The sequence below is a fragment of the Miscanthus floridulus genome, chromosome 5, assembly GCF_019320115.1.
Source record: "Miscanthus floridulus cultivar M001 chromosome 5, ASM1932011v1, whole genome shotgun sequence".
NCBI classification, from domain to species: domain Eukaryota; kingdom Viridiplantae; phylum Streptophyta; class Magnoliopsida; order Poales; family Poaceae; genus Miscanthus; species Miscanthus floridulus.
In genome coordinates, this window is record NC_089584.1 from 117,849,726 (window position 1) to 117,875,050 (window position 25,325).

The window sequence follows — 25,325 nt, forward strand, 5'->3', positions numbered from 1 at the left end:
TCGACGGTCTCAAACTAAATCATGTCGCGCGGAAGTACAACGAGGCCGCCGACGAGCTGGCAAAAATGGCCTCGGCACGGGCCCCGGTCCCCCCGAACGTCTTTGCCAGAGACCTCCACAAACCTTCCATTGGCTACACCTCGGCAACAGAGGAAGGCCCACCTATGGAACCCACGACAAAGCTCGACACCCCCTCTGCTGTCGAGACCCCCTCGACCGAGCCCGAGGTCATGGAAGTCAACGCCGAGCCTCTGCAGACTGATCAGGACATGGATTGGCGAGTCCCGTTCCTTGATTGGCTTGATCGGGGGGAGCTTCCTGACGACAGAACCAAAGCACGATGGCTTGCGCGCCGAGCCAAGACCTACGCCCTCTATAATGACGAATTGTACAGGTGAAGTCCCTTAGGTGTCCTCCAATGGTGTATTAGTGCCGAGGCGGGCCAAGCCCTGCTTCGGGACTTACACGCAGGCGCCTGTGGGCACCATGCGGCGCCTCGAACGCTTGTAGGGAACGCTTTCCGCCAAGGGTTCTACTGGCCGACGGTGGTCGCCGACGCTACCAAGCTAGTATGCTCCTACGAAGGATGCCAGTACTACGCTCGGCAGACACATCTCTGGCCCTGGCCCTGCAAACCATCCCCATCACATGGCCATTCGCCGTGTGGGGGCTCGACATGGTCGGGCCTCTGCAAAAGGCCCCCGGGGGCTACAGCCATCTACTGGTATCAATCGATAAGTTCTCCAAATGGATCAAGGCTCGTCCGATCAATCGAATCAAATCCGAGCAGGCGGTGCTATTCTTCACTGACATTATCCACAGGTTTGGGGTCCCCAACACCATCATCACCGACAATGGGACGCAGTTCACTAGCAAAAAGTTCCTGACATTTTGCGATGACCACCACATCCATGTGGCCTGGTCGGCTGTAGGACACCCAAGGACCAACGGCCAAGTAGAGCGTGCCAACGACATGATCCTACAAGGCCTCAAGCCAAGGATTCACAACCGGTTGAAAAAGTTTGGCAAGAAATGGCTTGTCGAACTCCCATCGGTCATCTGGAGCCTGAGGAACACTCCAAGCCGAGCCACGGGATTCACGCCTTTCTTCCTAGTCTATGGAGCCGAGGCCATCCTCCCCACCGACTTGGAATATGGTTCCCCGAGGCTGCAAGCCTATAACGAACAAAGTAACCGCACCACCCGAGAGGACGCCCTTGATCAACTGGAGGAAGTCCAAGACGTTGTGCTACTACACTCGGCCAAATACCAGCAGAGCCTGCGGCGCTATCAGGCCCGACGCGTCTGAGGCTGAGACTTGAAGGTAGGCGACCTGGTGTTGAGGCTAGCACAGAGCAACAAGGGTTGCCACAAGCTGACCCCGCCATGGGAAGGACCGTACATCATCGCCCAAGTGCTGAAGCCTGTGACCTACAAGCTGGCCAACGAGAAGGGCGAAGTCCTCACCAACGCTTGGAACATAGAACAGCTACGTCGCTTTTATCCCTAAATTTCAAAGCATTGTATATGTTGTTTCTCGAAATACAATTAAAAAGCGTTCTTTAGTTGGTCTAATTTTTCGAGAAACCCCCCGAGCCCATCGTAGGCCTCGGCAATACAGTAACACGGCAAGGGAAACTTGGTTCTGCCTCGGCAGAACCAAGCCTCCCTCGGGGGCTAGATAGGGGACCCCCCTAGGTGTCCCCTAGGTCCCACGCACCATTCTTTAGTTGTTTTTCACAAAAATTCCTACGCCAAGTCCCTAGCAGGCTCTGACGAATCAGTTGTAAAAACTCCTCGGACCAAGGTCTATTTCCTAAGCAAGAGGCCGGTAGAGTCGCGAGACGGCCTACGCCTCCGGGCTACGGCACTCCCTCACTACCTCTCGCTCAAGGGACGACTTAGGCCCCAAGGGGGTGTTTTGCAAACGAAATCCGATCAGGAGCAACAGAGGGCAGAGGCTTAGAAACATAAGAAAAACAACTAAGAAACACAAATACTTCAAAAATAAAGGCCTCGACGGCCACAAGCGTTACGATACAAAAAAATAACCCCTATTCTATTTTTACATAGCCCCCGGGCCCAGATCAAGGCTCAGGGCCTTCAGCACTGGCAAATGGTAGGGGAGGAACCACCTCCTCTTCGAAGAGCGTCGCCAGCGCCGTGCTAGGGCCTTTCGCCACCTCCATCAGCTTCGTGACCGCCGCGTCAGCTTCCTCATCATCATCAGGCAGAACATAGCCATCACTGATGGCCGGGAGGTCGATGCCAAGGTAGTGAGAGGAGATGACGGCCAACGCCCGCTTGACACCCATGTGCAGCGCCCCTCGGAGCCGCTCGCGCATCTGGCTGCTCAGCGCAATCAAGCGGCTCCCAAGGGAGCTGCCCGACTGAACCCCCTCGACCTCCAAGGCCTCGCAGGCAGAAAGGGCAGCACGTTTCAGTGCCTTGTGCTACCTGATCTCGGTCTCGAGCACCGTCTGCACCGCGCTGGAAGCCTCGGTGGCCCGAATGATCTCTGCCTCTAACTCTGCACCGCAGAAAATGGAATGAGGTTGAGCGAGAGAAAGAACAACCTAAGTTAGGGACAGAAGCCCACGGAACTCACCCTTGGCCTTCTGCTCCTAGCATCGGGTCTCGGCCTGACAGGCCTCGACCTTCTCCTTCAACCGCTGGGCCTCGACCCGAGAGGCCTCGGCCGCCCTGGAAGCTTCACTTCCTAGCTCTGCGTCATACAAGGAAGTCAGGGAGCGAACATAAGGAAAAGGAAACAAAACAAGGGGACTAGAACTCACCCTCGACCGTCCCCTTCAAAACCACAGCCTCGATTTGCGAGGCCTCAACTGCAGCAAGGGCCTCGTCCAGAGCACCTTTTGTCAGCCGGTGCGCACTCTCCTCTGCCCCTAGCTGCCCAGCGAGGGCCTTGCCCGAGGCCGTCGCTTCTTTGGCCCGGGACCTAAAGGCATCCTGATCGCTGACCGTGCGGGTAAGCTCCTCCTCTAGCTCCTTGACCCATGCCACCAAAGGGGTGAGCTGCGTCTAGGCTGTGGCCGCCTCGACCTTCACGTCGGCACAGCGAAGGCGGAGGTCCTCCACCTCCATGCTTCGCGCTGACAGAAGCTCGTTAGCATCGGCAAGAAGGCCCTTCTGCCGCTGAAGCTGGTCCCAGATGCCCCTCTCCCACTGGAGAAAGACCGACTTCCCAAGGGATCGGGTCTCAAGCTCCTGAGGAAGCAGAACAAAGGTCGTCGATTGCGACAAAACCGAGAAAAGAACGACGTCATGTGAGAAAGGAAAATGCGAACCTAGGTGACTCCGGGCAGTTCGTCGGCCACCATGGACAAGGCCGTCCGTAGCGACCGCTCTGCCAGCTGGCGGTATTGCTCGAAGGTGCCCCAGTGCCTGCCCTCAGCTGCGTCCTCGAGGGCGAACAGAGGCTCCCCCTCAAGGTCGTCCTGGCTGTGCCACAGTACCCGCGGGTGGTCCCACCCGCGAGGCTCAGGTCGCGCCCGCACGAGGGCCGAACTTCCCTCGCCCAAGATCGGTGCCGGCTGTTCCACGGCACTGGCATCCTTGGCGTCGACCACCTCCCGCGCCAGGGAGGTATCGTCGGAAGAGATCGGATAGACCTCCGCCTCCCGGGCGCTCCCTCGCAACAATGGCAGCCCCTAAGCCAAGGGCGCCACCGAGGCCTCCGCCGCCTTCATCTCCACCTCCTGGATGGACGGCCCCACCGCCATTACGACGGCCTCGGGGGCTCCAGCCTCCGCCATTGTCGCCTCGGAGGACGCAGAAACACCGGCTGCGGCCATTACGGTCTCGGGGGTGTTGGGCGCCCTGTCTTCCGTTGCCTCGGCCTCGGAGACCCCGGGGGCCTCGGCAACCAAGGGCACGCTGGCCCCATTTGACTCGTGAGCCTCGCCCCCGCGGGACGGGAGCGCTCCCTCTCTCGTCGGTGTAGGGGCCGCCTCAGTAGCCCCCCTTTGGGCGGCTGGTTCTTTCAGGTCGACCCTCGCCGATGCCGCGCTGCGGTGGATGGTGGCTTGTGCCTCCGCCACCTAGTGGGCGGAGGAGCTGGGGCTCGCCTTAAGCGCCTTAAGGGGCGCCAAGGGAAGGTCATCCGCAGGCCGCTTCCGACTAAGGAAAATTAACCTACAGGGTCAGCGCGAGACCAAAAAAGCGAACGGAAGGCACTATGACCTTGCCAAAAATACACTTACTTTGAACGGGGCGGCAACCGCTTCACCACGGCAAACCTCATCCGTAATGGTGGAGGTGGCGGCAGAGGCGTCGCCTCCGTATCCATCGGTGCCGGTCGGTCCTTGGCGGACCCCGGCGCCCTTTCGGTCCTCTGTGGGGGCAGTGGCGTCGCCTCCACCGCCACCTGCTCCACCACGGCTGCCGAGCCCACTGGGCTAATGGCACATTTGCCTAACACCCATGCCTCAGGCGTGTAGGCCTCAGCCCGGAGCGGGCAACCGCTGGCCCTGGGTCCACTTCTCCTCCCCCTCCCAGGGGTGCCAGGCTGCTTGCCGACGCCCCGGGCGCCACCTCCACGACGTCAGGAAGGTGGTCCAGGGGACCTCGCCCTCCCTCACCCTTGCCGTTCCCGTCCGAGGCCTCCGTCGACAACGACATCGACGGGGATTCCTCCAATGGGAGACCATCCTTCCGTTGTTGACAGCGGCGCATATCCAGCTCCTCGCGTGCAAGGATGTGCTTCGTGCGCTTCGCCGCCTTAGTGTCTTTCGCCTCTTCTACGCATCGGCGTGAGCACGGTTGATCGCCCGCCGCCCCGTGTCCTCGGGAATGGGCGGTGGAGAGGAGCGCACGTCCCTCATCCCCTGAATGAATGACAAACGCGGTTAAGGGAACAAGGGGTAAGGGGAGACTGAGGAGGCTCAGAGGCTATAGCGGCACATGACTTACCAGCGATAGGAACCCCCGTGATGGCCGCATCGCGATAGGGGTCAAGTTGCCGCCCCTCAGCTTTGCCTCTACCATCTCCCCCACCCGACGAAGAATTTCCTCGTCGGAAAGGGCGGAGGAGGACATCCGGGTGCCCTCAATGGGCTCACCTGGCTTCATCTCGAACAGCCACCGCTGCCGAGCCATCAGCGGCAGCACCCTCTGGCGGTGGAAGGCGGCCACGACCACAGCCACGGTGAGGCCATGGCCCCGCAGCCTCGCCAGCCCCTCTAGGAGTGGCTCCAGCTTGGGCTGGTCGACCTTCGGGACACCCCACTTCCATCTCTCCGGGCAACTCCCCACAATCTGCCTAGTGTAGGGGGAAAGCCCTCTGTCGTCATTGCGGAGGTAAAACCAACTCGTGTACCACCGGCGGTTGGAGGACGCGAGTTGGGCCGGGATGTAGAGGTGCAGGCGGTCCTGACGCACTTGGAGAGTGCAACCTCCGACCCTCACCGCCTTTCTCTTACCCGACGTGCCCGTCGGCTTGGTAGTATGCCCCGCCCGGAACAGATGGAGCCACAACTCCCAATGGGGAGCGATCCCTAAATACCCCTCATAGATGGCAACAAAGATAGCCGCCTGAGCGATGGAGTTGGGATTAAAATTGTGGAGCTCCACGCCATAGTAGTGCGGGAGCGCCCGCATGAACCGGTCCATCGGGACGCCAAGGCCGCGCTCGTGGAAGGAGACGAAGCTCACGATGTAGCCATCATGAGGCCTCGGCTCCGGTTCACTGTACGGAGCAATCCACTCTGGCCTAGTGGGGTCTGTCACCGGGCGGAGGAGTCCACCGTCGACAAGCGACTGGAGCATCTCTTCGGTGACGTCCGACGGATCCCAGGGGTCCACCTCGACAACGACGATGTCGCCGGCCATGGGTGCGATGGAGGAATCAGGTGCGGCGGTGAGTTTTTTCTCTCCCTCCCACGCTCTCGCTTTTTTCTCGCTTTCTCCCTAGGCTCGCTCTTCCTCCTCTTCTTCTCGGCACCCGCTGCTCTAGCGACGGCTCGATGGGGGCAATGCTAATGCAGGCAAGGTAAGATAAGGAGGGGCGAGACTCTTCGGGTATTTATGCAGGGAGGAGGCAAAACGAACGGGCGACGAAATCGAGGAGGTTTTCCCCCTGATCCGGCGCGGTTAACCACGAGCCGATTTCGTCGGCCCACGCGCCCACGTCTCCTGCATTAAATGCGAGGACAGTTACGTCCCATCCACCACGCCACGCTTGGCCACTACGACAGCAGGCGTCGTTTCGACTCCCCATGAAACCGCCTCAAAAGGCGCACCGCCCGTGCCGAGCCAATAGGGAAGATATTCCCTGCGGCCTATTCCTTTCATATGAAGGAACCGGGCTCTGAACCTATTACGATCCAGGGATTCGAAGGCTGGGCCCTAAAGGGTTTCGACAGCCGCCCCAGGATAACAGAGTTAGGGATGACTATGGGCGAGCCCATACGGGGCCGAGGCCCAAGCAAGCGAAACGCTTGGGACGCCCAAAGTTGTGTCCGAGACCGGAGGAAAGTCTTCGAATAGGATCCCACCGTAGGGAGGCACCGAGCCACCGAGGCCCAGCAAATAGCCTCGGCACCCACTAGAGACATCCTCTAGTACTCTTGGAGTGTGTCTCTGGACCGCTAGCCGTCCCCTAGTGAATGGGGTTCGGGCCTCCACTCGGACTACCCGATAACAGCTCACCGGAAGTGCCACCGCTCGTGCCCACCGAGGATAGCGAGGCACATTCCACCCCTCCTTCTGAGTGAAAAGGAAGCGTGAGGGTCACACAAAAAGTCAGGGGAACCCTCGACGGCCTTCTCGTTTTATGCAGAGGCTAGGGGGCTCTTCCTACAACCTTGCCGAGACCCAGCGACCCCAGCTCGCACTCAAAGGGGCTCGGCAAAACAAACCCTCCTTCTGAGCGAAAAGAAAGCGTGAGGGTCGTAAAAAAAGATAGGGGAGCTCCTGACGGCCCTCTCACCCTGTGCAGAGGCTAGGGGCTCTTCCTGTAAATACGCCGAGACCCCAACTCTCGGGCTCACGCCCAAAAGGGGCCTTGGCAAACAAACCCTCACGCGCGAGGGGCGTATAAAAAGTCAGGGGAACTCCCGACGGCCCTCTCGCTCCGCGCAGAGGCTAGGGGCTCTTCCTGCAACCTTGCCGAGACCAGAATAGGCTCAGCAAACAAACCCTCCATCCGAACGAAAAGGGCATGTGAGGGTCGAATGAAAAAGTCAGGGGACCCCGACCGCCCTCTTGCTCCAGGCGGAGGCTCGGGGGCTCCTCTTGCACCCGAAGACCAAGACAAACGGTCCAAGCCCATGCTAGAGGTTTCATTACAAAACACGATAAAGGGCACCGAGCTCGTTATGGTCCAGGGGTTCGAAGGCTGGGCCTCCAAGAGGTTTTGACAGCCGCCCTAGGGCAACAGAGTCAGGGATGACTTTGGGGCGAGCCTACGAATGGCCTAGCCCTGAGCGAACAGTCGCTCGGGGCGTCCTAAGTCGTGTCCGAGACCGGCAGGGAAGTATCCGAATGGGATCCCATCGTAGGGAGGCACCGAGCCACCGAGGCCCAGCGAACGGCCTTGGCACCCACTAGAGAAACCCTCTGGTACTCTTGGAGTGCGTCTCTAGACCGCTAGCCATCCCCTAGCGAACGGGACTCGGGCCTCCTCTTGAACTACCCGATAACAGCTCACCGGAAGTATCCACGCTTGTGCCCATCGAGGGTAGCCTGACACATTCCACCTCTCCTTCCGAGCGAAAGGAAGTGTGTGGGTCATACCCAAAGTCAGGGGGGCCCTGACGAACCTCTCGCTCCGTGCGGAGGCTAGAGGGCTTTTTCCTGTAGCCTCGCCGAGACCCCCGCAACCCGAACTTGTGCTTATGGGCTCAGCAAATGCGATAAGAACTACTTGCCCAAATGCGAAAATGGAGAAAGCCCTTGGAGGAGTAACTTCACTCCTCCAGGGGCTCAGGGGCTACACTTGGTGGGTGCGCTCGCGCGCACCCACCGGAACCTCAAAAAAAACAAACCCCAATTCCTACGGAGCAGGTATAAACCCAGCCTCGGCAAACCCTCAGGGAGAGTGCACGCACTCCCCCCGAGGCTCGGGGGCTACTGTCGGGTACCTTAGAACGGGGTACCCCAAGCAAACATTAAATGGGTCGCTAAAGTCCCATCTAAAAAATAAAGCTAGAAGGTAAGCCGTGGGTCCCTCACCCGCCACGATCGAGCCCACTGGGTCCTCCTCCTCCTCGCCTCGAGCCTCGAGCAGGAGGTCTCGGCATCCTGACGCAAACTCCGCCTCACGCGAGGCTCTTCAGGGAAGGCCTCGGCAGGGAACGCCGTCTCCGCCTCGCCCGAGGCTCTCCATGGAAGGCCTCGGAAGGGGGTACATTCTCCGTATCGTGCGAGGCATCTCACGCAAGGCCTCGGCAAGGAGCCCGATCTCCGTCTCGCGTGAGGCCTCATTCTCCGTGTCACTCGAGGCCAGGTCGTCCACAGCCCGTCACCCCCCGCCTCGACCGACCCTCCAGACAGTGCATCATGTCTCATTAATGCTTCAACCACTCCCGCAATCTCAGCCGGACGATGGCTTAACGCCATAGAATGGCTGACAGGACCCAAGGTCGCATCAGCGCCATACCGGCCGGGACAGGGCACGGCGAGGATTACCGGCCACTGTGTCCTAACGCTGTGTCCACGATCAGCGCCATACCGGCTAGGATAGGGTACAGCGGGGATTACCGGCCACTGTGTCCTAACGCTGTACCCACGATCAGCCACCCACTCGAGGCCTCGGCACTGTACACCAAGGTCTCAGCTATCTTGGAGTTCGTGCCCGCCGAGACCCCTCCACCGCGGTGCAGCCTCGGCACCGACCAAGTCTCGGCCTCGTGCACGATCCGTCCACAGTGGCTTGCACGTTCACCGCCGCACCCACTCTGAGGCAGTCCCGGGGCTCCCACAATGCACAGGATCTGATGGGACGACCACGCCGCCCCAGTGCTCTAAGGATGGACCACTCCGACGATCACGCCGCCACAGGAACAGGCTATAGGGCCCAGATATGCCACCTCTGTTCACACGACACCGTACAGTTAGCTCATGTACCGTCCTTGTCCTCCCTTCAGGCAATAAAAGGAGAGGACTTGGGCCGTTTTAAGGGGACAGAAGAGACCCGGTAACACATTGTAACATACGCACACATCCCAGCCACCTGAGAGCAACGTCTCAAGCAGCCCACACGACACCTTGCCGAGACCTAGGACTAGCTCCCTCTCTCACCTAGCTTGTCACCCCCTACTACGAGCACTTCGGTGCAAGGAATACAAGATCGATCTCTCAGACTAGACGTAGGGTTGCCTGAACCAGTATAAACCTTGTGTCTCTTTGCATCACCATCCGAAATTGGGAGCACGCAGAACAAATTCACTGGTTGGTTGAGGACCCCCCGGTCCAAAACACCGACACCGAGCCAGACTGACTCCAAGAGAGCATGCAAATCGTGATCCAAACATAAAATAGGTCACTCATAATGTTTTGTCTTTGAAAACATCGCTCCAACAGATGACCCAATCACCTCACCCATTTTGGGTACGAGGCTTGCCGAACTACAAATGTGCGTCGTCGAGAGAGAAGAACGCAAATCTCTGGCGGCGGCGTAGTGGTGGGCCTGTAGGAGCGGGGCGCGACTAGGCGGACCGCTGCGGGGAGCCGGCGCGGCGAGGTCCGCCTCGAGGTGCGGCCAGCGGGTACCACGTCGAGGCGGGGAGTGGGGATCCGGGGTTGAGCCGTCGAGCATGATTCCAACAGCAGCGCGCGAGCGGCGAGCCTCGCGCTAGTCCATGGCGTCCGTCTCCACGGAGCCGCGCGCCCCGCTCCCGGCGGTGGCATCTTCCTCATCATCCACGTGGCAGGTGGATCTAAACCCTAGCGGCAGCCGCTTCTTCGCCAGGCGGCGCCTCCGCGTCGTCCGCCGCCTCGCCGGCGCGGCCCCGTCGCGGCGCGCTCTGCTAGTCCGCTGCTCCGCGTGTAGCTCCGATGCGGACACCGACGATGAGCGGGGAGGTGATGAATGGGGATGAAGAGAGGAAGGTTGGGGAGGAAGAGGGAAAGTGGGGCCGGGAGAGGTGGAAACGGCGCGGGGGAGAGAGATTGAGGAGAGAGGGACAGAATTTTGGGTGGGTGCTTTGATCTTTTTACTGTGCGTGACCTAAAATATAGATTGGTTCTCTGATTTGGGTTGTGCTGTTGGAGATAATCTTCCGATGGCTGGAGGGCAGCGTTTCAGCGCCACGAAACGTTGGGAGACAGAGACGCGAGGCGCCGGGTTGGCCGCTATCGTCCCGTCTGGCGCAGCAGCGCCTACGAGCGGCTGATACCCACCTAGGCGCACGCGATTCGCTCTATCCGTTCGCGTCAGCCTTTCGGCACTTGCATTGCATCGTAGTATTTTTAGATCGGCGATCCAAAGGTACACCGGCCCGAAGTACGTTTGACAGTCTGTTGGCTTGTTAGTTTCAGCCAGGGTTTATTAGTCATGGTATAGTATTTTTTTCTCACAATAAATCAGCACTAGTCGAGTTTATCAGTCCATAAATCAATCAGCGAACAGACCGAGAGTCGGAGGCGAAAGGAACAACCAAAGGACAGCCTATCAGATTATATGGTACGAACAGTGGCCAAATTGGTCGTTAAATAAGAGTGGCCGAATCCACAAGGGCATATTTTTTTCAAAATTCAAAGGAAAAGGAGAAAGGGTCGATCCCACGGATCGCATCACCGATCACCCAGTTAGATGAGAAGATTGTCGGTAAAGAAACCCACGTGAAACTCGAAGCAAGAAATGCTAGGAAATTTTGGATAAAAAGGGGTCTGGTTCATTAAGTGGGAATGATCGGCTGTTCTATTTAAATTTTAAACTCTTTCTCTTACCATTGCCAAAAAGCACCTGCCATTTTCCTTGGGAATGAGTGACCGTGGCATTTGCAATTGCATCCAAATCCGTTTCAGGGATTGTTTGAAATGGAGGAAACGGGGGGAAACAATGTTCAAGGGTATGGATGTAATAGGAAAATAGGGGATTGAGAAAAAAACAAGAAATATGTAAAAAGGTGGTGTTTGAAACATCAATATCTATATCAGCAAGAAGTAAGTTGTTGTTGGAGACCTCTCTCTCAATTTCCATATGGCAACCCTCATCGAGGATTGAAGTTGTGTATGCCTACAACTTGGAGATATATTTATTTTGATTACATTATATGACAAACTGATCAAGATTTTACTTCATGATTTGATCAGTTGGCTCGGAACGAGATTAGAAGTGGGGAGATAATAGAAAGAAATACAGGGTTTCAGATGTAAAGATGCTAAAGACAAAGAAAAGATAGGAGGGCCTTAATAGTTTTTGAAATAAATCGGGGTTTCTGATGCAAAATATCCAGATCTGAGTGTGCCTCTCTTCGTGGGCTTCTTTTTCAACCTGGGCTGAATCCTTGCAGTTGAACCGGCTTAGTTGTGGACTCGACCAAGCCCATTGAAAGCTCTAGTTTGGTTTTGGTTAATTGATGAAACCCTAAGTGCTAACCTAGTTTATCAAGATGATTATGAGATAGGTAGCACTACTCCAAGTGATGAAGCAATGGCGAAGATCATGACAATGGTGATGGCATGGTGATGGTCAAATGCTTAAACTTGGAAAAGAAGAAAGAGAAAAACAAAAGGCTCAAGGCAAAGGTATAAAATATAGGAGCCATTTTGTTTTAGTGATTAAGACACTTAGTGAGTGTGATCACATTTAGGATAGATAGCCGTACTATTAAGAGAAGTGGAACTCGTATCGGAATGCGGTTATCAAAGTGCCACTAGATGCTCTAACTCATTGCATATACATTTAGGATCTAGTGGAGTGCTAACACCCTTAAAAATGTTTATGAAAATATGCTAACACTTGTGCACAAGGTGATACACTTGGTGGTGTTGGCACATCTATAAAGGAGGTGGTATTTGCAGGGTTGAGATGGGTTTGGGGTCCCTCTCTCCCTCCCGCCGAGCAAGCTCGGCGGGATTCGGCGCTTTCGGGAAAATGAAATGCCTATTTTCTATTGCGTCGGATGCAAAATTCTTGGTGGTTGGCACATTTGAGCAAAGGTGAAGAAGTTAGAGTTGAAATGGAGTTGGTCGAAATGATGCTGGCATCGGTCTACTGACCGGACGCTGGGTCACTCAGCGACCGGACGCTGAAAGGCTGCGTTCAGTCGAGCTGTCAGACGGCACAGTGGCTAGGGTTGAGCACCGGACGTTGGCTGCGTCCGGTCAAGGTGGACCGGACGCATCCGGTCGAAAAAATATGCCTTGGGGAGGTTACTGGAAACGACTGGACGCTGGGGCTTCAGTGTCCGATCAGTTTTGACCGGAGCGTCCGGTCAGCTTTGTAGCCGTTGAAATCTGACGAACAACATTTGAAGCTGGTGACGCGTGGCGTCCATCGGGCGACCGGAGCGTCCGGTCAGAGCGTGTTTTGCCCAGTGAAGGGGTATAGCGGCTCTATTTGATGGGGGCTCTATTTATAGCCCCATGGCAGGCTCAAGGGGGTACTCTTGCACATTTTCATTGACATAGCAACCTTGTGAGCTTAGCCAAAGTCCTCCCACTCATCTCCATCATTGATCCATCATCATTGTGAGATTGGGAGAGGATCCAAGTGCATTGCTTGAGTGATTGCATCTAGTGGCACTTGGTATTCGTGTTGCGCTGCGGATTTCGCTTGTTTCTCTTGGTGGTTGCCACCACCTAGACGGTTGGAGCAGCGGTGGAGGATCGGCACGAGTTGGTGATTGTTCGTGGCCGTCTCCGGTGATTGTGAGGGTAGTTGTACCTTCCCCGGCAGAGCGCCGAAAGGTAACTCTAGTAAATTGCTCGTGTTATTGAGTTACCTCACTTGTGGGTAGGTTCTTGCGGTGTCCAATCGTGTGGACGAGGTTTGTGAAATACCTCTTAGCCGCCGAACCACCAAGTGTTGGTCGACACAACGGGGACGTAGCGTGTTGGCAAACACGTGAACCTCGAGAGAAAATCGATTGTCTCTTGTCTTTGGCATTCTCCCGATGATTGGCTATATATTCATCTTGTGATTGGTTCATCCCCTACACGTTGGTATAATCACCTTACTCACTTATTTACATTCTTATAAACTAGTTGACACAAGCTCTTTAGCGTAATTAGAATTGAGAGCTTACTTTATTATTTATATTCATCTAGTTGAGCTCTTTAGAGTAGCAAGGTTAAGAGCTCTTAGTGAGTAATTACATAGCAAGTTTGTGTGCCTAAGTAATCATTGCAACTAGAATTGTTGAATAGGTGGCTTGCAACCCTTGTAGAGCTAGAGCAAGTTTGCTTACGCTATTTGTCATACTAATCAAATTGCTCTAGTTGATTTGTAGATTTTTAAATAGGCTATTCACCCCTCCTCTAGCCATATTAGGACCTTTCACCCATGCAAGTCTTTTTTCCTTTTCTTTCATTTTTCTCTTTTTTCTATAAAAATAAAGATCTTGCAAAATTCACCAAAAATCATAGAAAATCAGAAAAATACCAAACCCATTTTTGTTAGCTTCATAAAAATGTGAACTATGCATAGATGTTATGAATTTTGTTAGGTTGTGCTTTTTTTATAGGTGTGTTAAATCATCCTTACATATGTTGCATGTATATAGGTTCGGCAATGACTGAGAACATGCCAGAGGCAGACCCGAAATACGTGGAGGTGGCCGAGAAGTACGAGGAGGATGTCCTCGTCGTCGGTGTTCATGAAGCCTTCACTAGCTTTCCGTTGTTCGATTCCTGCCCAAGGCAAGTCCCAGTGTATAACTTCTACTTTTCAGCACTTATTATGTTTGTTTGCGCATTAAGTTTTAATTTGAGGAGAATGATTTACACCATCTGATTTAGTTTTGATTATAAGCAAAACTTATTTTTATTAAAATATGGATTAGTCAACAATACAACTAATTATTTCGTGAACCAAAATCTTGGGCAGATTATTATCTAATGAAATCTAAACAAATGTATTTCTGTAATTCCTGACGAGGACTGCCGTGTGAAAATTCAAGATAGGTCACAATCATTGACGGACAGACCAATCCTTCAGTCTGTTCGCTTGTTGGTTTCAACCAGGGCTTATCAACCAGCCAATAGTGTTTTTCTCTCACAACGAACCAGCACCAGCCGGGCTTATCAGCCCAGAAACCAACCAGCGAACAGGCCGCTTGACACATTGACAAAAAAATTACGAAGGTTGATATGATGCGTCAAAAAAGCTATAAAGGTCGATGTTGAGTCATAGAAACACATGGGTGTGTATTATGAAAAAATTAAAGTTATGGTATATTTATAACTAAATAATATGCGCTTTGCAATGGAAGGAAAAATATACAAAGCTGTATTTTAATTTGATACTGGTTTAATAGGACATTGTTGTTTATTGTTAGCATTAACTTATATTATGAATGCCACGGTCATCACAAAATAAGTTATAAAAGGATAAACATAAGTGTAGATATGTACCATTCACATTATAGTTTTGCATGAATGTTTAATAGTTTTTTCCTCTCGTTGCAACACACGGGCATATTTGCTAGTAGAAAACAAAAGGGAAAAACACAAAAACAGGAGTATGGATGTAATAGAAAATAGGGATTGGAAAAAAAACAAGAAATACATAGAGGATTGGAAAGAAAATGAGAAATACGTAGAGGATTGGGAAAACACAAGAAATACTATAAAATGGTGTTTGGAACATAGGAGCCATAAGATAGGAATAATTAAAATAAGAATGATAAATGATCATTTAACACCATGATTTTAATATCGACTAGCAGATATAAAGGTGATCATAAATGTAGTATTTACCTCTTATCACTATCTCACACTGGTTCATGAACCTGTCTAAATGAAATAGAGAAACATGGCATTATACAGGAATTGAGGAACGCATGTTTCATGGTTGATGTGGCCTCTGAAGATCATTGCTCAACAGTTGCCTGACGATCTTTGGGTCGGCTACTGCCCACCACCACATCGACAGTGTCAGGCACGTACCTTCATGACAAGGGTTTCAAGGTCATTGTGACATTCTTTAGTAATTGCAAACAAACAAGATGGTGTGCACAGAAGCTGAAATATAAATTGAAGGCTTCGGTAGTACTGCAACCAACTAGGCACTAGCTAAAGTTCTAGTCATGGGACAAGCTAAACATAAATGAATACCTTGAAACATGACTAAGGTTATTTGAATCATGATTGAGGTGTGCATATTGAGGGAAAGGATAAGAGATACTTTTGCCCTGTTCGTTTGGTTGATAAGCCATAACTGAAAATACTGTTGACTGATTTGTTGTGAGAGAAAAATAATGTTCGTTGGTTGAAAAAGTACGGCTTATATGCCAAGCGAACGGGGCGTTTGACTGTTAAAATGACTGATTAATGACCTATAGGTGGAAAGCCTGGTACTTATTATTATGATACAAATGTTCAACAACCGGGAAAACCTACATCTATATGTTTTCAACAAAGAAAGAGAGCAAAATAAGTTGCTTACAGTTCTTCTTTAGGGCATTCTTTACAATGCTTTGAAAAGACTCTTCCACATAGTTCCTTCTTCGGCATATATCTCAAAGAGTCAAAGTGAAATATATTGCCTTTGAGGCACATCATGCCCTTGATGACATTAGCACTATATATATATATATATATATATATATATATATATATATATATATATATATATATATATATATATATATATATATATATATATATATATATATATATATAAAAGCACTATATAAATGCTCATATTTGAGCATCCATTGCATTAGCTACACATTAACTTTAATGTAAGCCCAATAGAGAGGCCCAACTGTTGTAGACCTACTGAAACAAATGTATATCATCTTTCTAGCATGCAATTAGGTTTGGCAGCGGCAGCAAGGAGTAGGCTAAAAAAAATTATGTAGGTCAAAAAAGAGTTCGAACAATCGGGAGAACAATATTATTGAGTTGACATAGCATATCATCAAATTACAAACAGAAATCTAAAAATTAAAAAGATGATAATATTACATCTAGGTCGTTTGGTATTCTTCTTTTTCTAGCATTTTTTAGTGTAAGGTGATGCTTTAGATGATCATATACCCAGCGAACACCAAACGGAGAGTACAATACTTGTACTAGATCCCCTGAGCACTCTCAAAACACTAATCATGCTGCAAGATCCAACACTTTAGAATTAAACCGATTGTATAAAAAAGCTCAACAGTAAGATCGATGATCCAAACTCGCTACTTACATAGGAAGTGCCTAGGAGTAACAACCCCATCACAAAATAGAGATAGCAAATGACCTTGCACATACAACCACAATAATGATCTTGTCATAGTCATGACCGTTGTCATCACATGTAATGAGGTCTAAGTCGAACATAATGGTAACTTCATGGATAAATTCATTCAGACTAGACTTAAAGTACTACTAGATTTATTTAGGGAGGGGCCTTACTCCTTTTGCCAATGATGAACTTGGCGAAGAGGGAATGGAGGAGGCAGCCAAGAATATGGCACATTGTGTTTGTATAACTTCTATTGTAATATACGTGGACTAGCCACGCCGTTAATGAAAAGTTTAGGCATACTATTTTTTTATAGAAACTACCAAACCATATTAAGTATTACTACTACAATTTGTCCCTAAATGTAAGTAACCATATTAAATCATAATAAGAGGTTATAAGTGGGTTGTTGCTGAGGTGGAGGCAGATAGTGGGGAGGAGAGAGAAGAGAGGCGAGTTGTAAATTTAAAGCAAGCTTATGTACAAAAACTAAGAAATTTTGTGAGACAATCTAGTGGGCACTAGATGAGCTAACTAATATATGATAAATGAGTTGATAAATTGAGAGTATATTTATATGTCAGCCAGCAGCAGGGTCTATTATTAGCCTTTTCTTTTAGTTACTGCTTCACCCGTCCCTGAACAATGTTGCAATGAGTCGTTATAAGTGTTCGATTCTCACCAGCTCAACCGGTTGGATTTTTCTTTGCTTCTAACAAACTCAAATCTTAACTTTTATTTACCGGGGAGGGCCAATAACGTGCATATACAATTTACAGCTTAACAGTCTGTTCGGTTGGCTGGTTCGTGAAGAAGTACTGCTGGCTGGTTTGTGTGAGAGAAAAATACTGTTCCGGCTGAAAATTTACGATCGTTTACGACAAGCCACAGCCAAACGAAAAGGCTGTAAGCCTCCACTCACCCGGTCTAAAAAAAACGCATGAATCCGAAACCACAGAAAAGTACCCAGAAAAAAGAGAAGCAAAATTCAGTACCACAGCCTTGACACGCGCATATGTACACGAACGAAACGAATTCACGATCCACTCTAGCCTGACAAAGCGCCCAAAACAAAATGCCGGGTGTCAGTGTGTTACGGCTGGGCGCGTCTGCCGGTGGTGCGCCGGCTCATCCTCTCGGTGTCGCCGCCGGCCGCGCGCCTGCCGTGCCACTGCTGCCCCTGCGCGCCCGCGGCCACCTCGCCCGTGTCGCCCGCGCTGCTGGCCGTGTACTCACTGGATGGGTTCAGCCCGTACTCGCAGGTGGGATCGCTGAACTCGCTGCTCGCGTACTCCGTGATGGTCCCGGTCCCGGTGCTCCCTCCCGCGCCCGGCCCGAACGCCATCCGCCTGAGCCGGTTGATCTGGTCCGTCGTGCCGCCGCCCGACCGCTGCATCGCGCTCTGCCCCGGCATCACGCCGGCGTTCAGGTCCTCCACCGACAACTCGCCCTCCAGGTACCGGACGATCTGATCATTTGAGAGCGCGAAACGAGTGTTACGCTTGCAGCCGCGGCTGCATCCAGTGTGAGACGTTCTGGAGCAGGAGCCTTACCTGGCTCATCCGCGGGCGTGACCGCGCGGTCTGTCGCACGGCGGCCGCGGCGCACGCGACCAGCCGCGCCATGTCGTACGCGTCGTAGTTGCTCTCCAGCCTCGGATCGATCAGCTCGTCGTAGTTCTCCTCCTCGACAGCTCTTGTCAGCACTGGCCTAGCCTGTTGAGCAGAAAAGAATAGATGCTTCATCACTCGTTGCCGTTGCATATGGAATGGGGAATCAACGTGATGCTATGTAACAACTTATAACCAGTACCGATATTTAGTTCATAGTCATAACTGAGTGGTGGTAACTAATTTTGAAGGACACCGTAATACGAATCACGGAATGTTACAACGACATAGAATGGGCAGCATTGGGTCCAAGAAGGGCCACTCACCCAAGAAACCAATGTCTCAGGCTGATACTCTGAAGATGTCATGATTGGTTTCCTCCCAGTGATCAGTTCCAGAAGCATCACGCCGAAGGAGAAGACGTCGGACCGGTCGTTAACTTTGCCTGTGGCAGCGTACTCTGGCGCCAGATATCTGAAAACAAAAAGAAAAGACAGCACAAATTCAGTCTTGTGTCACTAAATGCACCGGTTCATGCGTCAGCAGTTTATGATGTATGTGGGCAAATTGCTGGGTGTGCCAACATCACAGAACGATTTACCCGAAAGTTCCCATTACACGCGTAGAAACAGCGGTGACTTCAGCTGCTTGGTATTTGGCCAACCCAAAATCTGCAACCTATACCAAGAAAAGTGCACCTTTCAGTTAAATATGCGGGCAGGCAGGCTAAAAGATTTTCGGCTGTTGAGGTCTACCTTTGGCTCGTAGTTGTAATCCAGAAGGATGTTCGCCGCCTTGATGTCACGATGGATGATCTTAGGGTGACCTGACAGCAAACATAAAATGAGCCCATTTTGTCAGGGACAGAAGCTTCAAAAATTTCGCGGCCAAGAACTCACAGTCTTCGTGCAGATAAGCGAGGCCCTTTGCCGAGCCGACCGCGATCTTCCACCGCCTCGGCCAGTCCAATGTCGGCCTGCCACTCCCTGAGATCGGGCTCCAAAGTCAGTCAGACCCAGTCGCAGCAAAAAAAAAAGTTTGGATACAGCCATCGGTCGCACGGCATTCAGGAGATGGAGATGCATTTGGCGAGAGCGTCCGTACCGTGGAGCTGGAACTCGAGGGTCTTGTTGGGCACGTACTCGTAGACGAGCAGCCGCTGTTCGCCATAGAGGCAGTAGCCGACGAGGGAGACGAGGTTCTTGTGGTGCACGCGGCTGATGATCTCCACCTCGGCGCGGAACTCGCGGTCGCCCTGCCCGCTGCCGGCCCGCAGCTTCTTGATGGCCACCTCCTGCCCGCCCACCGTGCCGCGGTACACGTGCCCGAACCCGCCCTGCCCGAGCAGGTTCGCGTCCGAGAACCCGTCCGTCGCCGCCGCCAGGTCGTCGTACGCGAACGTGCCGCCCGTGATTGCCGGCGAAGGGTTCAGCGGCGGCATCGGGGACTCGGACGGGCCGCGGCTGCTCTGCCACGAGTGCATCAGCGGCGGCGTCGAGGATGGCGTCGTCGACGGCGCGTGCGACATGTACGGCGGCGTCACCGGACGCCGCGGGTCGTAGAACTCGCCTGGTATGCCAGGGACACGAAGAGCAGAACGATCGGTCAGTCCAGCAGCGTCTAGAGAGCAAAAGTGGCGCGAACGCGCACCATCTCAGTTGCGTGCGTGCAAACAGCTCGTCATCCATGGGATGGGAGTCGCGAAGTACGCCGCATGAGCGCGCGCGATGCCACCTCGCGTCGATGTGACCGTCACCCGCGATACGCGGAGGGAATTATGGCCCGTGGAATTGCGCTTTGTCACCACGGTCACCACGCTAATGCTAGGATGGGACCCGCGTTCGGCGTCCGAACTCCCTAGTCGCGACGCGTACTGTCGCATCAACGTGGCCATGACGGAACATTACTCTTGTTGATCGCACGCATGCCAAGGAACAAAGGCGACCGCGTTGTATCTGTACATACGCGTGTACGTACCTGGGAACCCCTGAGACGGCGGCGGCGACCGCCGCCGGCGTTTCCTTCCCATGAAGCAGTAGATGAGACCGGCGGCGAGGCCGAGCACGACCACCGCCGCGACGGCGACGCCTATGCCCACCGCGATGCCGTTGCTTGACGACTTGGAGGGCGATGAGGACGTTGGTGGTGTTCCTGTCGACGGGGCCGGCGGCGGAGGTGGAGGCAATGACAGATGTGACGGCGGAGGCGCGGGTGACGCCGGGACGCTATTAGGGGGCGGCGGCGAAGATGGCACGGAATCAGGAGGTGGCGGTGACGCCGGGACACCACTGGGAGGAGGCGGGTCGCTTACGGGCGGAGGAGGTGATGGCGTTGGCACGGTCGCCGGTGGTGGAGGAGATGCCGGTGGAGGTGAAGATGGTGTTGGTACGCTAGCTGGTGGAGGCGGGGACGGCGTCACCGGCGGTGGGGGCGACGGAGACGGAGGAGGAGGGGACGGCGTTGGCGTGGGCGGCACCGGCGCGGGAGTTGGGGGCAGCGGCGATGGCGTGGGCGGCACCGGCGCGGGAGTTGGGAGCACCGGCGATGGCGTGGGCGGCACCGGCGCGGGAGTTGGCGGGAGCGGCGATGGCGTGGGCGGCACCGGCACGGGAGTCGGCGGTATCGGCGATGGCGTGGGTGGCACCGGCGCCGGAGTCGGCGGCTGCGGCGATGGCGTGGGTGGGACCGCCGCCGGTGGTGGAGGAGATGGCGTAGCCGGCGACGTTGGCGCTGGAGACGACATGGCGCCGCCCCGCTCGCTTGCGGTGGTGCGGCGCGCTTGTGCAACGTTTTAGTCGCCCGCCCTGTTACCGGTGGACTACGCCCAAACCAACACCAGCTAATAAGCGAAAACCGGGGCGCGAACGCGATATCTATGTGCTGGACCTGACCTGGACGCGTTGAGCCGGTTAGAGCTTCCAAAAGAATTGGTAAATCAAGTGGTAAAAAAAAAGTTGGAACCATATTGGTTGCGTTTCTACAGCCGTTTCTAAAATCTCGATTAAAAAATATAGAAGACAATTTTATATCAAGAATCCTGAATTATTTGCAAATCACCGTAAGTCCCGAACCACTTTTATACTTTCTTTTTCTCTTATATATTTGCATTGAAAAAGATTTCGATGGATACGCATGTATTTCCGTGCTATCTGGTTGATTTTTTCAAGTACGGAAAGATTGAAAGTTGTTGGAGAATAGTTTTTTTCAATCTTGCCAAAAAAATAAAGATTGAGACGTCCTAAATTATGTAATAGATCTATAAGTTAACAAAAGAAATAGTAACATTAAATCCCAACAGCCCCTTATAATAGTTTTTAAAGGATTTTGCATTGGGAACCCCTAGCTGTTTCTAACTGTCGATGTTTCGAGTAAGCATCAACTAGTAAATTTATATTTGTTGCGTGTTAGGCCTGGATGGTGCGCTAAAAGACACAAGGTTTATACTGGTTCGGGCAGAATGTCCCTACGTCCAGTCTGATGTTGCTGCTCGTGTTATTAGCACTGAAAAAGGTTCGTAGTAGGGGTACAAACGGTCGAGAGAGGGACGGGTCCCAAGTCTCTGATGGAAAGGTCGAACGAGTACTGAGAGCTCGGTTGCTGCTCAGTTGTGTGTAATGTGGTGCATGGTGTGTCGAATTGATCTGTCCTCTTAGTGGGGTACCCTGCCCTCCCTTTTATAGACAAGGGGGAGTAGGGATTACAGATGGGAGAAAGACGAAAAACCAGATGTAGAGAAGGTCTTCAAATGTGTCGGGTCTTCCTTTTCCCTTGAGCCTTCCCTGCTGACATGGTAGACGGTGTCAGGGATAACACGTTCGCTGATCCTGATAGGGCCGTGCTCTGGCTTTGTTCAGCAAGTGGTCACGTCCCATCCTACTCCAGGGTGCCAAGCTGTGACCCTACAGGGAGTGGACGGGATAGTGACCATACGTCTGTTACTTAAGGTGATGGGAGTTCCCTCCTAGATCGTAGTGGTTGTCGTATGCTTATGTCAGGATCCGCGTTCGAGGGCTGATGGCGGCGCCCACAATACTGTAAGACAAAAGTCGGCGCCTACAACACTGTTCGGGCTCTGCCATGCCTGGAATGGCTTAAAGCGCGTCGTATCCTGATGGTACTTTCCCGCAGGCATGCTGGGTATGGTCCTCGGTACTGCGGTTGACTCGAGTGTCATGTCTTACCCTGTGCTCGTCATTATGAAGGAGCAGGGTGCAGTCGTTGGGCGAGGCGAAGCCAGCCCCGGGATGTCGGGCGAGGCGGAGCCAACCCTCGAACGTCGGGCGAGGCGGAGCCTGCCCCCGGACGTCGGGCGAGGCGGAGCCAGCCCTCAACCGTCGGGCGAGGCGGAGCCTGCCCTCGGACATCGGGCGAGGCGGAGCCAGCCCTCGGACGTCGGGCGAGGCGGAGTCTAGCCCTCTAGGGTCGGGCGAGGCGGGGCCAACTCTCAGGGGTCGGGCGAGGCGCAGCCAACCTTCGGTCGTATGAGCAAGAAGTGTAGTTGCGTTCTTGTCTGTTTGATAGTTATTACCTCCACCTCTTTGGGTACCCCAGTATTTGGTCCCCGACACTAACCACTAAGGCCCCGTTTGGCCGGGCTCCGGCTCCTGCACTGTAGCCGGGTGTCGGCCGCCTAGGAGCCGACATGTGCCTACAGGAGCCGGAGCCGCGGAGCCAGAAAAACGAGCTTCTCCGGCTCCGGTGGTGTCAGTGAGAGAGGAAAGGAGGAGAGAGAGAAACGGCTCCGGTAAACAGTAACTGGGTGTCAACCGCCCGACAGCCAATAGGCGGGAGCCGGAGCCGTCGGAGCCCGGGCAAACGGGGCCTAAATCTTTTTAAGTAGTTTCTTTGTCTCTTGTTGTTTTCTTATCTAGAGGCCTTTATTTTTTTTTAATTTATTCATCCATCCAATTTAATCTGATCTTCCGAGAAAAACGATGAAAGGAGAGCAGTCCCTCTCAACTAAGGCCATGTTTAGTTCCCCCATTTTTCAGAATTTGGCACTATGCAAAAAGAAGATTCCCCGTCACATCAAACTTGCGGTACGTGCATGGAGTACTAAATGTTGACGAAATAAAAAATTAATTACACAGTTTGATTGTACTTTGCGAGACGAACGTTTTGAACCTAATTAGTCAACGATTGGACAATTAGTACCAAATAAAAACAAAATGCTACTGTAGCTACAGTGTTGCACCCGTGAATCGGACGGCGCCGGTTCGGGCGAGCTAAACACGGCCTAAGAAAACTTTCGAGTTCGAGAGGATATTTAACAATATTTTATTTTTAAGTGCTATTTTACTAAACTGCTGGAGGGTAATTTTTTCTTTTTTGCTAAAAATTAAAACAAGGTTTTATTTTACAAAACTCACGGAGACGCGCTTAGCCGTCGGGTGTTTTTTCTGCTTGCATTGGCCGTGCACAATTCTTACCTTCGCTTGCCGAAGCGACAGCAGCAGCGCAGCGCACGCGTGCGCGGCGACGTGCGCTTAATACGAACGGGTCTTTTCTTCATTTTTTTTATTAGGGGGGTTGTATAAGATTGACCGCGCAAAAGTCAGTCAGGGCTTGATGCTCCATAGAATAGAAGTCCTGTTTTGTTTAGTGTTTCCATTGGAAGAGCCCTAAACTACTGCTAATCATAAGCTTTCGACGGCAGGTAGCCAGCGCTAGGTACATGGCAACCGAAGTTGGTATGTAAGACAAGAACGTCATGTACGGAAGGAAAACAGCACGGCAAGCGGCAGCTGCAACCTGCAACCTCACCAACTTCGGTTGCCATGGCGCGACGACACGGCCTGACCCGAGTACCCGTACCCGACGGGCGACGGCTAGCTCGTTGCGTTGCGTGTGGTGGTAGCAAACACATGAAGGAAGAACCTACGGCTGCGGTCAGCCAGAACTCGGACGTGTGCCCTACTGGCTACTGCCCTAACCGCGTTGGATCTTTCTTCCGCTCGGAAGGTCGCCAACGTCTCATTCTCAATCGGAACGGTGCGTTTTCTTCTCCGGTAGCTCGCCGAAATGTGCTTTGGATTAGTAGCTGCACGCAATGCATTGTCTGCTGTGTGAACCCGAACGCTGTATACATCTGTCTGCAACTTGCGTAGATGTCGTTGTCATCAACCGTTCATGAGGCGATTCGACAGGGATGTTTATGTGCTGACCTCACAACAGAGTCACCTTCGATCCATTTGCTATTGCCAAGTTGGATGCATCGATCGCGCACGATTGGAGACGCCAAGGCATTAAGCAACCAGCAGCCCGTACCCCCGCAGCGTCCAGGACGAATACATGATGATGGACCATCAAACATTCCGTTGACCGACCCCATCCGTTGGCCGCCCAGGTCCTCCAGCGATGTACCAGATGGACCTGCAAGTCGCGTGTTTGCATAATTGCATGTACCAGAGACAACATGGTTCTAGCCTTCTAGGCTCGCATGACATTTTCTGTGACTTGTTCCTTGGCGACCAAATCACGAGGCATTTTTTTTTCCTTTCCGGAAATGAACTCAGAACAAAAGTGGCTATTGTACAAACAAGTTGGGGTGCTGCTAACTGGAACTGGGAATAAGATAATGAGGCACTAGAGCTGAATAGTGAATGCAGATATTTCATATCATTCCTCAATACTATTGAAAATTCTGGACGACCAAGTAATAAAGTCCAATAAAAAGCAAAGATAGGATTCCTCTTTATCACCCCACTTGCACTACCATCTACCAGGTCGTCGCTGTAGCTTGAACTTCCCACCACCACGTGACATAAAAGAAAAATTGAACAAAACCACACGTATGGCAGCCTGGCAGGCGTGTTTGTGAATGAAGGAGAGGCAGCGAACGGCTATGTTTCAAGAGGAGGCTGCATATCAGCAAATCTAAGTTCAATAGATGTTCCAGCAAAACAGCTGAATTGACTAGCATCAGTTCTACAGTCAAGCTAACGGCCAAGTTGAATCAAGCCTCAGCTTTTGTCAGATTCTTTTCAGAATTGAGTCGTTCAATTCAAACAACTTTTAACGTAATCAAAGCAATTTTGATCCAATCCATGTGCCTATTAGACAAGCTGAAGAGGAAGGGTTGGAGTAGTTGGGACTGAAGATGATGTTTGGACCATGGGGTGAAGGTGATGGTGATGGAGGTGGAAGTGAGCCTGGTAAAGAGGTGAAGGGCCTGCTTGCTTTGTGGTCTGGCAAAGTTGCCTGGCGCAGGAGCTTCTCCCAGGCGTCCTGGGATCAGGATATCTGCCTGGCGTGAGCTCTGCCTGGGAGGGTTCAAAGCAAACAGGCCCGAAGACATGTCTGTTGAATCCTTCCTTCTTGTTTTTTTTATCCTAAACATGTTTTTCTGGACCGGA

At 52.5% G+C, this 25,325-nt stretch overlaps 1 protein-coding gene across 1 annotated transcript; it reads right to left on the reverse strand.

Annotated features, from left to right (window-relative positions):
* Positions 1-17,209: 17,209 nt before the first annotated feature.
* On the reverse strand, positions 17,210-20,802 carry LOC136453236 (proline-rich receptor-like protein kinase PERK2). The gene is made up of 8 exons (XM_066453825.1): positions 19,948-20,802; positions 19,075-19,539; positions 18,870-18,956; positions 18,726-18,796; positions 18,572-18,648; positions 18,297-18,444; positions 17,914-18,075; positions 17,210-17,828 (listed from the first exon to the last, which is right to left on the reverse strand). The coding sequence occupies exons 1-8, from the start codon at positions 20,711-20,713 to the stop codon at positions 17,454-17,456; spliced, it is 2,151 nt and encodes a 716-aa protein (XP_066309922.1). The 5' UTR covers positions 20,714-20,802; the 3' UTR covers positions 17,210-17,453.
* Between the last annotated feature and the right edge of the window lie 4,523 nt (positions 20,803-25,325).

Excerpts from the sequence above, each read along its gene's own strand:
- LOC136453236 (XM_066453825.1), bottom strand. The coding sequence starts at position 20,713 with ATGTCGTCTCCAGCGCCAACGTCGCCGGCTACGCCATCTCCTCCACCA. Across the intron at positions 18,649-18,725 it reads ATTACAACTACGAGCCAAAG|GTTGCAGATTTTGGGTTGGC; the intron begins GTAGACCTCAAC and ends TTCTTGGTATAG. Across the intron at positions 17,829-17,913 it reads CACGCCCGCGGATGAGCCAG|ATCGTCCGGTACCTGGAGGG; the intron begins GTAAGGCTCCTG and ends TCAAATGATCAG.